General features: G+C 39.1%; 1 protein-coding gene and 1 long non-coding RNA gene across 2 annotated transcripts; both read left to right on the forward strand.

Moving 5' to 3' along the window:
• The first annotated feature begins 3,640 nt into the window (after positions 1 to 3,640).
• Positions 3,641 to 10,025, forward strand: slc6a4b (solute carrier family 6 member 4b). The gene is made up of 13 exons (XM_076099534.1): positions 3,641 to 3,896; positions 4,843 to 4,977; positions 5,101 to 5,320; positions 5,470 to 5,608; positions 5,716 to 5,850; positions 6,779 to 6,882; positions 7,907 to 8,034; positions 8,153 to 8,265; positions 8,453 to 8,584; positions 8,778 to 8,877; positions 9,004 to 9,104; positions 9,667 to 9,834; positions 9,945 to 10,025. The coding sequence occupies exons 1-13, from the start codon at positions 3,671 to 3,673 to the stop codon at positions 10,023 to 10,025; spliced, it is 1,782 nt and encodes a 593-aa protein (XP_075955649.1). The 5' UTR covers positions 3,641 to 3,670.
• Positions 10,026 to 14,089: 4,064 nt separating this feature from the next.
• LOC142957479 (uncharacterized) lies at positions 14,090 to 15,300 on the forward strand. Its single transcript, XR_012956139.1, has 2 exons — positions 14,090 to 14,237; positions 14,475 to 15,300. It is a non-coding gene; the product is annotated as an uncharacterized LOC142957479 (long non-coding RNA).
• The last annotated feature ends 158 nt before the right edge of the window (positions 15,301 to 15,458 follow it).

Raw genomic sequence — 15,458 nt, forward strand, 5'->3', positions numbered from 1 at the left:
TTGATAATTGTTCTTTATGTTATTTAAGTATGTTAGCAATTGAAAAAAACCCTGAAAAGCAAAGACGGATCAGATTTCCAGCATTAAAATCTGAGAATAATCTTCATTGGATAGTTTCCCACATTAAGAATTGGGTAGTTGTCCACATCTTTCAAATTAAACGTCAATATAAGTTTCCCTGAATGAGACAAAATACTGTGATATCCTTATGGAGTTTTTTTCACGCAAAGACAATCAATGTAAATAGATAAATAAGTGACCTGAACTAAAACAAACATGGACATGGAGTACATGGTCTCTTGTTATATATTTTCCTGACATGGGAACATTTGAGCTTCATGCCATCTTGTGGTCAAGACAAGGAAAGACAAAATCTTATGACGAACAATTGTATCTCTAATTCATACAGATCTTTTCTAAATTGTAATTTATCTGGTCAAATCGTGCAACACTTACATGATTCAGCATCTATGATAAGCCACCAATGGAATACATTGCATTTTAAAGCAGATATGCTCCCCTGCTCCACTTGCAGAGCACCTGTTGCTGGATTCACTCGCCTGGAGTTCAAAACTTGAGGCATATCAGGTTGAATTTCTGGGTTAACATTCACAGCTGGTATAAACAAACCCTTTAAATCAGTTTTTCAACTCTTAGAAAACAAACCTATTATGCTTCTACATTTTAATTGACGCTAATTAACATTTGATAATTTACTTCAACATTTTTGTTCAAGAAAAATGTGCCAAAAAATTCTACAAATGCATTTAACCGTTATGATATGGTTGATTCTATTATTACAAGGTATCGGTTACACACACGTTATATCACATATTTTCCAGAAGATGCCATTTTTGACACCCAAGACTCAAAAAAGACCAGCTATTTCCTTATGGACTTCAGCTTTTCAGCTTTAATCTACATAAGAATCAGTGTTTCCATCCAGCAACATTTTTCACATTCCAGTGTGTATTGTATGAGTGAGAAGATGTTCAGAAAAACCACCATCTGAGTCAAAATATGAGCAGAAGGGGTTGGTAGGCGTCAGTGCACCAGAGTGTGGAGTTTCTTTGGGCCACGAGTCCAGTTCTGCCTGCAGGACTGAGCTGTCAGGCAGATCAGGTGGTGAAAGGATGGAGGGATAACACAGAGTGACAGACTGACTGACAGACTGAGAGGAGCTGGGCTGGACCCCCCAAAGCCCCCCTCGTAGTTTCAGAACAAACAAAATCCAGATGTTCCTTATTCTGTTATTGAACATGTCAAGATGTAATGCATTGTCCTAAACACGGAGTCCTGAATTGTACACGATAATACTTGACCAAACAGCAATTACTAGACTTTTCAGACATCCAGGAGTTATTATGTAAAATATTGATTTAAGATAGGGAGCGGCAGTTTACGTGTCCTTGCCTGAGAGGAAGGAGCCATCCCTGCTTCATTGCGACGACTGCTCTATTTTACACACAAGCATCCTCTTCAACACAGGATTCCCTCGCTGGGATGACTCAGGCCTTGCAGTGGCTTTAGATAATGTGAGGTAACAGCATGTCTTGTTAAATGCCATACCAGGACTTCTGCCTGAGTAAACAACACACAAGAGCTCCTCTCCAGTTTGCCGTCGCTTACTTGTCAATGGGAGAACAACAGCGTGTATTGACAGTAAAGGGAGAAATCTGCAGGAACGTAGATTCAAACTATGTGAATTGATGTTGCCACATTTCAGCAGATGATCAGAAACCAGTAACCAGTAAAGAGGAAAGTTACATTTATTAAGTTGTATGTGCTCTGGATACAATACAGATTTACAATGAGGCCAACAGAAAACAGTTCAAAACAAAATCAAATTCAACATTTCATAAATGACAGTGCTGCCGTGTCCATGTGTCTGTCGGCAGAGACGGCCAACATGCACATGTCCATGTGTGATTAAACTCGACGTGCTCCAACAGGCACCAGGGCGTGCAGTAGAGGCTCCTGTCAGTCTGATGTTCTTCTGCCCATATGTGGCCATGCAGATTGACAGGATTGTATATTAGAGAAGGCCAGTGCTATATGGTTTGTTGTTATGTTGTTGTGCTTTTGACCCTCAGGGGCCACCACACTTCGGCTGAGCAACCGCAGCCTTTTCCCCCTGGCTGATTGTTTACGCTTCCCCATCCTCGCTCTGGCAATGAAAAGACATGTTGAATCTGGAGGAATCTGAGTTCTATCTATCTATCTCTATCCATCTATCCATCCATCTATCCATCTCTCTCTCTCTCTATCTATCTATCTCTCTCTCTATCTATCTCTCTCTATCTATCTATCTATCTATCTCTCTATCTATCTATCTATCTATCTATCTATCTCTCTATCTATCTCTCTATCTATCTATCTATCTATCTATCTATCTATCTATCTATCTATCTATCTATCTATCTATCTATCTATCTATCTATCTATCTATCTATCTATCCAGCCATCCATTCTGCACGCTGGGCTTTTGCTTCTTCATCGATCCACATTATAGCAGAAAATTATTGAATTAACTACATTTTACCATTTACTAGCTTCAGGTAAATGTTAACACCAGGTCAGACAGTTTGGCTTTTATCGTAAGTGACAATTTTATGATGGCGCTGGCTCCTCCTGTCTCTGTGTCATATCCATTTCCCAAAGTAACTTCATTTGATGCACTCTCTCTCTCCTGCCTGATGGCTGGTCTCTGATTATCCAGTTTGCAGCCTTTTCAAAGTGCTCAGTGCTAAAAGCTGTGGATTTGATTACAAAGTCTTGTTATTAGGTTTTTCCTAATGAGTGCAGTTAAGCTGCTGTGTTTCTCTTCTGATGTATTCCCCAAACTATATTAACATGCAGCCAAGATGGCTCAAGGTGCTATTTAAAGCTCTCTGTGTCAAACTTTTGGAAGTTCAAGTGGACTGAACAGGACCTTTATCTGTTATTATGTTTTATATTTTTTAATTTGCCAAAGTGATAGAGAAAAACTGTATTATGTTTTATCATAAATTAACAATTTTATTTTGAAAATCCATCTGAGCATTTAAAAGTTTGGCAGCATGTAGAAACTTTAACAAAACATTGGTCACTATTTTTCATATATTGTTGGAATATCAGAATTGACTACAAATATGTCATTTACCAGTTAAAAGGCCCTGAAACGTCATCAACAATGATACATTCAAAGCCTCTTGTTAAATACTGGAAAGTCCAATTCAATAATCTGGTGCATGCTGTGCATGTATGTGAGTTGCAACAATAAAGTTGATTTTAGCACAAGGTGACCATGGTGAACTCTGCCTGTCACATCAATGCCATTGAAAGATAACCATCCTTATAACCATCAACACCAGCATTAGTTGACTGGACACCCTGTTGCTGTTGAATTTGCTAAAAGCACATCAATTGAGTGGGCAAAGCTGCTCTCCTACAGGTTAACTTACTCAAATCCATCTTATTGATCAGCAATAACACATGGGACCTCTAAGCCAACGTCACCTTTTTTGGTTGTTCAAGTATGTTCAAGGCTGCTGTCAGTAAAAAGACACAACAGGTACTCCAAGTGTCAGCTGCAGCTCCACCAACTCCTCCCACTCCCCCCTGTCATAATCACAGGAGAGATATCCCGCTCTCTCTGGAGCTGCTCCTCTGACTGACTTTTCACAGTCCGATGCCCCGACAGGACTCAGCAGTCATGGCCGGCAGTCTGACCCGCCAAGGCTCCCCTAATCCCGGCTACAGCTCTAACAACGCGGCCCCGGTGCCGGTCATCACACAGACGGACTCCAGGGACAAATGGAGCAAAAAAATGGATTTTCTCTTGTCTGTCATTGGTTTTGCGGTGGACCTGGGAAATGTTTGGAGATTTCCGTACGTGTGTTATCAAAACGGTGGCGGTAAGTGGTTTAGAAATTTCAAACCATCGCCATTCAGCTTCATTTCACAAGTTAGGATTTGCGTAACTTGGAATATTATGTAATAAACCACTTGGCAAACACTTTTTTATTGTCTTCAAATCCATGAAATCTCAGAATTTGCGCTCAAATGGCCTGAAAACAGGCTGAAGCTGCGTATCTACGGCAGAAACTCTCCGTGGTGCTGAAGAGCGAATCTAAAGCCAAAACATCGTTAAAAAGTCCACAAAAAAGTTGTTACGCTTTTCCCATGAGATAGCCTGTATCTACTTTTCTTTCATCACTATTCAATATTGTTTACAATTGTTCACAATACAGGAGCTTCAAGCGTTTTATGCAGAAAATGTGTCTAATTTAAATGAATCCTTTAAAAAAAAGATTTCTGCACGGATTGGTTCAGTCGTTGTGTATTTTGTTTAGAAAAGGTTGCGTTTTACTCAATATTTAACATCAGCAACTAAGGGTTACATTACAACAATACAAGTTTATTTATATAACACCTTTCAACAAAACAATTCAAAGTACTGCACAGAAGACATAAAAAGGCATTAAGACAAGACAATGTAAATGATTTAAAAAAACGCATAAACCGAAGATTGTGTAGACATTTTATTTTATAATTTTGTGTGTGAATGTACAGCGAATGTGTCAGAAGTATTTTTGTCATAGCTCTGATGGTAGGCTCTTGTTCATGGTTGGTTCAAACACAGATTTAGATTCTTGTAAATCCTGTCAGAGCTGAAATATGATGTAAAGAACAATTTAAATATATTAATAATCAAATGTAAAAAATGAGGCTAATGAGAAGTCTCATTTTCACATTGTTGTTCATATTTCATTTCTTAATTTGGATTCAAGCCCTCACTTTCTGTCATGACCTTCATGTAAAAGCCCTACACAACATGTTCCCTCATGCATCTCTGCGCAGGGGCTTTCCTCATTCCCTACATTTTGATGGCCATCTTTGGTGGCGTGCCGCTCTTTTACATGGAGTTGGCACTGGGACAGTTCCACAGAACTGGAGCCATATCCATATGGAAACACATCTGTCCCATCTTCAAAGGTAAGGTTTCACACTGCGCTGCTTAACAGCAGATATTCAGACACTTCAGAGAGCCAGTGAATCATTTCGGACACATTTCACAGGTGTGTCTCTCTCCTCTCTCATCTCCCTCTGCTGCTTCAGGTATAGGATATAGCATTTGTATCATCGCCCTGTATGTGTCCTTCTACTACAACACCATCATCGCCTGGGCGCTCTTCTACTTCTACTCCTCTTTCGCCACCATCCTGCCTTGGACAAACTGTGACAATGTGTGGAACACTCCCGACTGCACCAACTATTTTGGCGTTGACAACGTCACCTGGACGAATTCCTCCAGGTCTCCGGCAGAGGAATTTTACACGTAAGTGCATGTAAGTGTGAGTAACAGAAACAACATGTATAAATAGCCTTACAGTAATGCTCTACACAAATATTGTCGGCTAGTGATTTCGTATTGGAAATGTGTAGTCTTGCATGCTGAAACTGTGATGATGTGTTTTAATATAACAGGAGGAACGTTCTTGAGATCCACAAGTCATCAGGGCTGAAAAACGTCGGGGGTGTTCGCTGGCAGTTGATGCTCTGCCTCTTTCTCATCTTCACCATCGTATACTTCAGCCTCTGGAAGGGCGTGAAGACTTCAGGGAAGGTAACATATTGTTGCTGCTTCATAATAACATAGAAGATCAATATCTTCTGCATCGCATATCTATGATCTCTGATTCTCGTCCTGGTTTATCTTTTCTTCCACACCAGGTAGTGTGGGTGACCGCCACCTTCCCCTACATTGTGCTGTTCATCCTGCTAATTCGAGGCGCCACTCTGCCAGGAGCCTGGAGAGGAGTGGTGTTTTACCTGAAGCCCCAGTGGGGGAAGCTGCTGGAGACCGGTGTGAGTTGAAGAAAGTTGGTCAGTCCCCTGTTTTTTTTCAGAAAAGGATACAATTCAGTCATCGCTAACAAGGAAAACATGGCCAAGCCTCACATGTTTGGTCCCTTGACAATCCTATTTTGTACTCTTAACTTAATATTCTTAACAGATACTTATGTTGTTAAATAATATTTATATGTCAATATTTGTCTCAGAGATTTTTTCCAAGCAGTTCATATTTAAGCTAAACTAAATTTCAATGATGTACACAATTCACTGTGTATAACTTGCCAAAAGGATTTTAACTTTGGGTAAGACCAGATGACAGGACTACGATGTGTTTCTCCCCTGTCCTGCCAGCATTAGGAGTTCTTCATATATTCATTTCTACGCTCTATAGTCCCTGGAGAATAAGCCAATGTTTTTTTATAGCTCTATGAAACATCCCATTTTCCTCTGCAGCTCACTGTGGTTGTTTGCTAAACATGTGTGAGTGCTTTGGTTGGAAGGGAATATGGATGAGACAAAATGAGATGCATAAATAAGCCACAGAGCAGGATAATGAGATGCATAATTGGTTTGGATTTGTTACCCATTAACAAAGGCCTCTCTTTCTGTCTCACTCACCGATATCCAACGCTTCCCTCTTCTTTTTAAAGCCGAACGCGTGCTGCTCTTCAGATCTCCCTGCGTACAGCTGTGTGGCAACTAGATTTGTATATGACTAAATCAACACCTCTTCTGGTAAATTATACTGAGGGATCAGAACACGGGAATAAAAAGACATTAACCTCGTTTGGAGGGTGACATTAAATCACTAAAAGGATCTGGTTCTAAGAAATACTGTATTTTTATGCTGTTGAATGCCCATAGCAACCCAAAGAATCCCAGAACGTTAAGTCTCAGATAGTGTAATGTCTCTTTCTGTCATTCTTACTGTTTTTTGTAGGTGTGGGTGGACGCTGCTGCTCAGATATTCTTCTCTCTGGGACCAGGGTTCGGGGTGCTCCTAGCTCTCTCCAGCTACAACCCTTTCACAAATAACTGCTATCGGTAAGAGCTGAGCTTGAGACCTACGGCACACGGAGTCATGTGAACCTACATTTGTGGCTTGAACACCTCCTGTTGAATTTAATAATTGAGTTTAATGCATTTATTGCACAGTATGAGGTCAGAACTTGACGAGAAGCTGTGGGATTCATTGCCCATGCATTAAATATGATGGTGTGGTCGAGACAATGCTATCAGAGGAAGGAGTGGTGAATTCTACATGGTGGGTATAAATGCCAAACTGTACACAGGAGAAGAAATGAAACTGCACAGAATGACTAACAGTATGCATGGCTGATTAGTGGAGCAGAGAGGCATGTGAGGAAACAGTAAACACGCAGATCATGAATGAAACTGGACACTGGCGCCTTTTGACCCATCAAACATATTACAAACACAGAAATATAATGTGTAACTCCTCAGTGTGATAATTATGTTTTTAAATTGTACTGACTTCCAGATCATTATTGGTTTGCGATTTGTTTTTTTATTGAATAAATTCATGATGTATGAATTGTTTTACCATAAAATTGTCTTCTTTTATATCAGAAAAATGCTTTTCAGTTGCAAAGTACCTGACGAACTACCAATTCTGGCTAAAAACATAGGTTTTCTTAAATGTAGAAAATAAGAAATATTTGCAGGAAGTACTTTAGGACCCTAAGTTTCAAAAGATGTTTATTTAGTTCTCTTAAATGACTAATTAAGTCGAGGCTGCCTGGAGATGGAAGATTTTCCTTCATTTAAAGCATTCTGCCCATTGACACTCGGCTATCACTCCAGAGACTATTCACATTTGACAGACATTTTCCATCGCTAATGAACACACAACATACAGCAGAGCCTCATTGGTATTGTTGTTAGATGTCAATGGTTACTAGCCAGGAGTCCTTATGTGTGGGACACAAAACTGAAGAGAAAATGAGCCCATTAAACAAAGGTCAGAATCAGGTTTAAAGAAGAATTTTATGATTGACAATTATTATGCCGCGTTTCCCTGAACAGGTTTTCATTTCTTCTTCAACAGTGACGCCATTGTGACCAGTTTGGTGAACTGTCTGACCAGCTTCGTGTCAGGGTTCGTGATCTTCACGGTGCTGGGCTACATGGCAGAGATTAGGAAGGTGGAGGTGGAGGATGTAGCGAAAGACAAAGGTCACCAAATTATTTTTATATTTAATACTTTGAAATATAATAAAAAAAGAGATACAATTCAATAATAAATCGAACGCTGACCCTGATCTCTTCATATTCACTACTTTCATGCTTTCAGGACCAAGTTTACTCTTCATCACTTACCCAGAAGCCATTGCAAACATGATGGGCTCAACTTTTTTTGCAATCATCTTTTTTGTGATGATGATCATGCTGGGACTGGACAGCACGGTACGAACTGTGAACTCTGACGTACATGGTGGTCACTTTATGTGTAACACAAAACTATTCAGCTGCTGTAGTGATGCTAATTTGAGTAACTTTTATGGCTCATTGAATGAGCCATAAAAGTTAAATGCAGATTGAAATATCTAGAAGCTACAATATAACACAACAACAACGCTATTGTGTGTTTCAGTTCGGTGGGCTGGAGGCCATCATCACTGCTGTGTTGGATGAATACCCAGAGCATTTTTCTCACAGACGTGAACTTTTTGTTCTGGGCTTGGTCGTTGTCTGCTTTATGGGCTCTCTAAGTACCCTTACAAACGTAAGTTATTCACATTCTAAATGAGTTTAACCAATGAGAACAGAATTCAACCCCTCATTAGATCAGATAATTATCTTGAATCACATTTGTTGCACGGTTTAGGTTCTTCTGGACACATTGTAGTGAATTAAAACCTGACATCTGCAGTCTGGAGATGAATTGTGTTCTTAGTCAGTGTGAATGTCATTGACAGGGTGGTGCCTACGTGGTAAAGCTGCTGGAGGAGTTTGGAGTAGGATGCTCCATTATAGCTGTGGGTTTCCTTGAGGCCATTGCAGTTTCCTGGTTCTACGGTAAACAAGAGATTATTATCAACATTCAGTTTCTTGTATCTGTGAATGTGAACTGATGACCCTTGATAATCAAATACATTGTTAGCACATGGAAAACAAATATCATGTTTATTTTGTTGCTTTCAGGTATCAAACGATTTAGCAGCGATATTGAGTCCATGTTGGGCAAATCTCCAGGATTATTCTGGCAGGTGTGCTGGGTTGCCATCAGTCCAGCATTTTTAGCGGTAAGATTTGAAACATTCTGATCTTTCCAACAAGTGGAGCAAAACATATGCAATGCTAACATTTAGGATATATAAGAAACACAGGATATGCAATATTCAACATATAGTCCTTTAATGAAATAAGTGTTTTCCATTTAAGTCAATGGGCTGAAGTGGACAAGGACAAAACAAGCTCTGTGTACGATCTAAAGACTACTGAACCAATGTCCTTTTGCGACCCAACAGTTGACCAACGTCTCCTATATTCATACGAAATAATCTCCTTAAAACGTTTTCTTCAACAATTACATTGCAAAACACTCAGGCAAATGTAAATGAACTCCTCTACATCTAGTTTGATATCCTTCTCTCTTATTTGTATCCATCTCTCTGGTTGTCTTTCTGTTGACATTTTGAATGATTACACTATCAAGACTTCCTTTATACGTTTATTTTACAATGTACGGAAGTGTGACAGATATATTACCCTTCCTCAATAAAATGTCTTATATAAGAATACAAAAGTTACATTTACATATGGACATTTAAATATGGAAATGATATGTATCCCGACTCCTCTCAGTATATCATAGTGAGCTCTCTGCTGAAAACGCCGCCCCTCACGCTGTTCGACTATAAGTACCCTGACTGGAGCATCTCAGTGGGATACATCATTGGCTTCTCATCCTTCATGTGGATCCCCATCTACATGGTCTACAAGCTGGTGTGGACCCCTGGATCTCTCAAACAGGTCAGTGGATGGCGGAGGGAGGAAAAAAAAAAGTGTGCAAAATGCCGAAAACATGAACTGTCGGACACATTTTGCTTTAAATTCACTTTGAACTGTTTGGTTTTCCACAGAGGTTGGCAGTGTGTCTCAGACCAGAGAGGACCATACCAGACATCCACGCTGAAAGCCTCAACATGGCTACTGTGCCGTAGACAGAAAAACACCGTAACACATGAAAAATACCCCTGCTTGTAGCTTCTATTCAAACAACAGTTTTAAGTTATTGTTTGTGACCGAACCTGGACATTATCTGACATTGTGACTGTTACCTGCTGATGATGTCTAACATGTCAACCCTTCACTGCACATGTACACTCTGTAAAATGGTAGATGCTGCTAAAGTTGAAATTCCAAGAGGAACTGAGGTAGCAATACTCACACTTTACTGTAAAGTCTCACATTATGCCATTTTCAAAGTGTTGCATTTGTGCGGTTGTAGGAGTCAGTAGCGATTACCTAAAGTTAACGGTCTGCTTTTCCCCTCAATCAGCTGTCTTTTTTCTCACAAGAACAATATGCCAAGGAAACTAAATGTAACTTATATATGTAACATTCAGCGTATCATTTCTATTGAACGGGGCTGTTTTCTCTAGTTAAGTTCTATATTTTCTGTTGTTTGTCAAAGCTAGATGAAACAATGGAAACAGTGAGGTCAACACAGTTTGTTTTGCCACTAGAATAATCATGGCAGCAGTGTTTTGTATCTACGTTCATGTAATAAAGAAAACTTTACTCAGTGGAGAGCATACTCTCAGTATGTTAGCTAATGTGTTTCACACCAAGTGTTACCAGCTCTGCTGTATTGTTTTGTGGCAATTTGAAAAGATATTGTGTGTGGTTTGTATAGGACATAGGTCTGAACACTTGTTTTGTTTTTGCTGGACTGACAGAGGAGAGAGATTAAATGGGAGCAAACCTTAATCACGTTGGTCCCCGTAGTTCTTTAATACAGTGCTTCTATAGGATTTCACGCCAGCTGCTGGATATATCTGCTAAAAATGTTCTGTTTTTCCCTACAAGTGTTTGTATTGGAGACATCTGATGCACTCAGACATAGACCATCAGCTCATTTTCAGAAAAATATCTTTTTGAAACTTAGAATCTAATGCATTGTTTTAGTATTTAGCATTATAAAAAGTAGAGCCTGTGTACCTACCTACAGTACAATATGTACAGTGAGTGACAACTGTGAGTATATTTTGGTTCTTCAAATTCAAAATGAACTTTTTGATCTTTATCTGATGCCTTTATTTAACTCAAAATAGATTGTTTTGCCTTAATCTGCCTAACTATTACACTGTATGTACAAAAATTGTAAAGGTTGTATTGATATTGTGTCTCTCCAATGTTTTCACTCAAATGTAAGTCTGTTCAAATGTTTGTTTTTTTCTTGCGGACACACAGCATCATATCCCTTGTGTCTCAACTTATTTAAAAGCACGTTATCCTTTATTTATGTTCAGAGAGTAATGTGATAAGCAATTTGATGATCGTTGTGTAATTTTAGTCCTTTTCAACCTGGTTTATGTTTATGTACTAGTCAGACGTGTATAAATAAATGATGGTATTCATTACATATTTCATTGTTGTGTTTCTCTTCAGAGGTTAAACATGAATATGAACAAACAAACAAAAAATCACACAACATTTAGTTGAATTCCACTATCGATATATAACAACAAGAACTGCATTTTTTTGTATTGGAAACATGTAGCAGACCACAGGAGAAATGTGTTCTTGTAAATCTCCATATGGTGATCTTCCTGTCTTTGTAATGGCTGTCAGCTGGTGCTGCTCACCTCTATTAGATATTCTAATTAACAATCTAATTTGCAACATCCAGAATCCATCAACATATAAGGAAACAGAGCAGCCTCTAACTTCAAACACACACACGCGATCACATCAGATCTTTACTTATTCAACTCATTTTTATTCCTAAACCAGCCCCGATCACTTCAAGGACAACAGGTATGAACGTATACGAGAGTAGAAAGTGGTTCGCCACATTCGAGAGCTGCTGGTTGATGGACGTGCAGATCAAAGCCCTTTTGTGTCACTGACTGCCATTGAAGTAGAGAACAGGCAAGCACACGCGACACATAAAAGAGACACTGCTAAACAGACGGTTTCTTCTCAACCAGACATTAACAGCTCAACAAACCGTATTTTAAGGGTAAAATGACTGATACTGTGTATATGATGCAGTGCATCCAACCCAGCAAAACAGTGCAGTAGCTATAGTACAGGGGAGATAAAAAGAGGAATTACAGGTATAACTGCCAAGAGAACATCATATATTATATACTGTATATACACATATGTATAAAATTACATGAATTGTAATAGAAGAAGATGATTACTATTATAAATACTATGCAACTTGGAGTTTTATAAGCCCACCAAACCTGCATTAAACTGTTATACAAAATCAGACCTGAGTGTATACACACAGAAAGATCAAAGTAACATTTGATTTTAAATTAGCCCTCTTTGTCATCGACCATCAATTATTATGAAAGTCACCAATTAGGAATAAAACTAAGAGTCTGCGGCGGCTCACAGTGGTGCTGTGAGCTGAAACTGTTGAGTCTTGGATCGCTGATGTATTGCCCGTCATGTTAATAAATGACTGCAGTGTGCTGTATGTAGATGAATCAATGTGAAACAATCATTTGAGGTATTTGTGATACAAACTTACAAAAAAAAAAGATGAGAGTTATAGGCTTCTTGTAGTTTATAACAAAAAAAGACTAAATTACCTTATTAAGCTTCTGTAGCCAAGAAATGTACATTCTTGACTCAGTTCATAGCATTAAAAAATTGTTTAATTCAGTTTAAATGCCCTCGGATCTCCTATTAAAACAGGATCTTTCAGTTCATGCTGTCATGAAATGTTTTCTTGTTTTGGTTAATTTATCTCGGAAGCCTCTCGTTTTAATTTCAGTCCACCGTGAGTGAAATGTCCTCACATTCATTAAGCTTCTCTGGCATATAATTAAGAGCCATACGTGTTGGCAATGGTGTGCGCTCTTACGTTCTATAGAGGATGAAGGTAAAGGCCATACGCATCAGTCATACTGAGTAATTATGTAAGGGTATGACCGCAAGGAGCTTGACCTTTATATCTATTCTTCATTGCTCTTTGACATTTCAGCAATGCGGAAATGTGATGGGGGCCCTCACACTTGTTTGATGGTTAACAGTAAGGGAACACTTTGTATTTTCACAGTCAAACAACCTGGAAACACCTGCAGAACAGTCAGGGCCGTGTAATTATGAACCTGCTGAAAAGATTAATTAATTGTTGATTGTCAGAAAAATATCAATCACATAAGTCATTTGTTCAGCGAAATGGTCAAAGGAATTCACTGGTTTAAGCGTCTCAAATGTGAATACTCCAGTTGTATTAGTCTTCTTTAACAATAAGCTCACACCTTCAAATTGTTTTTTTCTGTCCAACCAACAGCCCCAGGCCTCTGCTATAAATATAACTGCTACAGTGGGCTCAGAAAACCAGCAAATAATCACATTTGAGAAGTCAGAGCCAGGGATCTTTTCCAGCACTATACTCACCTGGTTCTCCTTTCCTTATTAGCTCCCTGTGTGCATTAATATCGGTTATACCATAGTTGTCTGATAGCCTATTCGTTTTTTAACCAGTCTGTTTAATTTGGGTTTTGCCTCTGCCTTTTGTCGCCTGCCTAGATTTTGCATTGTTGTATATTTTCAGTAAAGACTCTTGCACTCCTGAGTCGTGCATTTGGGTTCTATTGTGCTTTTTGTGGACATAAATAAAGGCAGTGTCCAGTTACACTCCTGATTTAAATTAACTGACTTTAACAAAGCAAGTCAGTAGGCCAGCTGAAGATATTTTTTAAAAAAGCGAAAAGACAAGCAATCATTTCATAATTTATGAAGAACAACATTTCCAATAATCTGTTATTCAGCCTATTCTTGTGTTTACATTTTAAATCATTTTTGGGGATGTCCAGGAAATCACTGACTGATAAAAAATAGTGTTTCCAAAAAAAAACATTCAAATGATTAATCTCTCATCAAAATAGTTGACAGTTAACTTTCTGCCAATCGAGAAATGGATTAATCAACAAGGCCTCATAGTTGATCAGCTCTGACAGTGAATACAATAACCCAACGGCTTTAGGACCCAGAACCGACAGCGGAAGAAGAAACGCCTCACCGTCACCACCACCATCACCATCATCATCCTCCTCCAGCCTCCACCGCTATGATGTTCATCCCACAAACGCTAATAATGTGTCTCAGTGTGTTAGTTAACGGACAACCCGAGGACTCCAAACTGACCGAGAGAGCTTATGTTGTTTTACAGAAGCAGAACTTAGGTGAGACTTGATGCGAGACTGTGGAGACTGACGTAAGGCCTCTCAGTGACGCCGACATGCTGCCTCTCGTGAGGCGTTCACACACTTCACATGTCTTGCATGTCTTTACTCTACACTGACAACCACGTACTAGTGGAGCGGGAGACTTAAAACCAGTAATACCAGTTTAACCGATCATTTGAGACCAGTGTATCTGATGTTGTTGCCGGTGATGGGCGTGTGTTCTCGTGCTCACAGTCACTATGGGGAGCGTCCTCGCGGTGCTGCTCGTGCTGATGATCATCATGGCTGTCTGTGTCTACAAACCGCTGTCTCGTCGGTGAAGCCGGTCCGAACCCTGGAGGAGGTAAAGACAGTGGGACAGACCAGCGAGTACCGAGGAGCCCAGGCCCCCGGGGGCCACAATCGCCTCATGACGGGACCTTGACGGGAGAGTCGAGCTCTGACGTCACAGCCACCCATAACTGAAAACACTCAGACTGCGCAATGATATGTCAACTGGGGTTTCATTTTGTCGTCCGATCAGGTTATTTGAGTAACTGTATGTTTGAATGTGTCACACTCTTACACCTGCCTATTTTGATATGCTGTCATTTATTTATTACTTCTGTAAACAAGGGGACGTGGGTTTGATGGGAATTATTTGATAATCATCTAGATATGACATTTTATTTATTTATTTATATGGGCTGTTATTAGGTGTAGTTCGTTAGCTTTTACGGACAAGTATTATTATTTAAGGTCCATTTGGTCCAAAAGCCTGGAGTTTTGCAAACGTTAAATAAATGTACAGATTATAAAATGAGTGGTCATTGCTTAATTCTGCATCAATTAAACCATGTTTGGTCAGATTTATTTCCCTAAATATGGAAATCTGCACATTACTTCTCTGAAATCAATGTGCTTGTGTGACACACTTTAAATCTCATAGTTGTAGATAAGTGGATTTTGTTGGACATTAAAAAAAAAAAAAAAAGGAAATATAGTACTAATAAAGGTGGAGTCATTTATTATTTATACAATGAAATAACTATTTTCCCTTGAAATAAAACTATTAATCTTGTATATCATCATTTTGTTCAGGGTTGATTAGTCAGATGAAGGCGTCCATTTCCTTCTTTGTACTTGATTTTGTGATAAAGAAGCTCGACAAATAGCTGTTAGTTGATCAAACAAACAAAAATAATACACAATTAAAACGAGGAAGTAATCCGTATATCA

The sequence above is a fragment of the Anarhichas minor genome, unplaced genomic scaffold (assembly GCF_050575085.1).
Source record: "Anarhichas minor isolate MPS153535 unplaced genomic scaffold, ASM5057508v1 ptg000025l, whole genome shotgun sequence".
Lineage (NCBI taxonomy): Eukaryota > Metazoa > Chordata > Actinopteri > Perciformes > Anarhichadidae > Anarhichas > Anarhichas minor.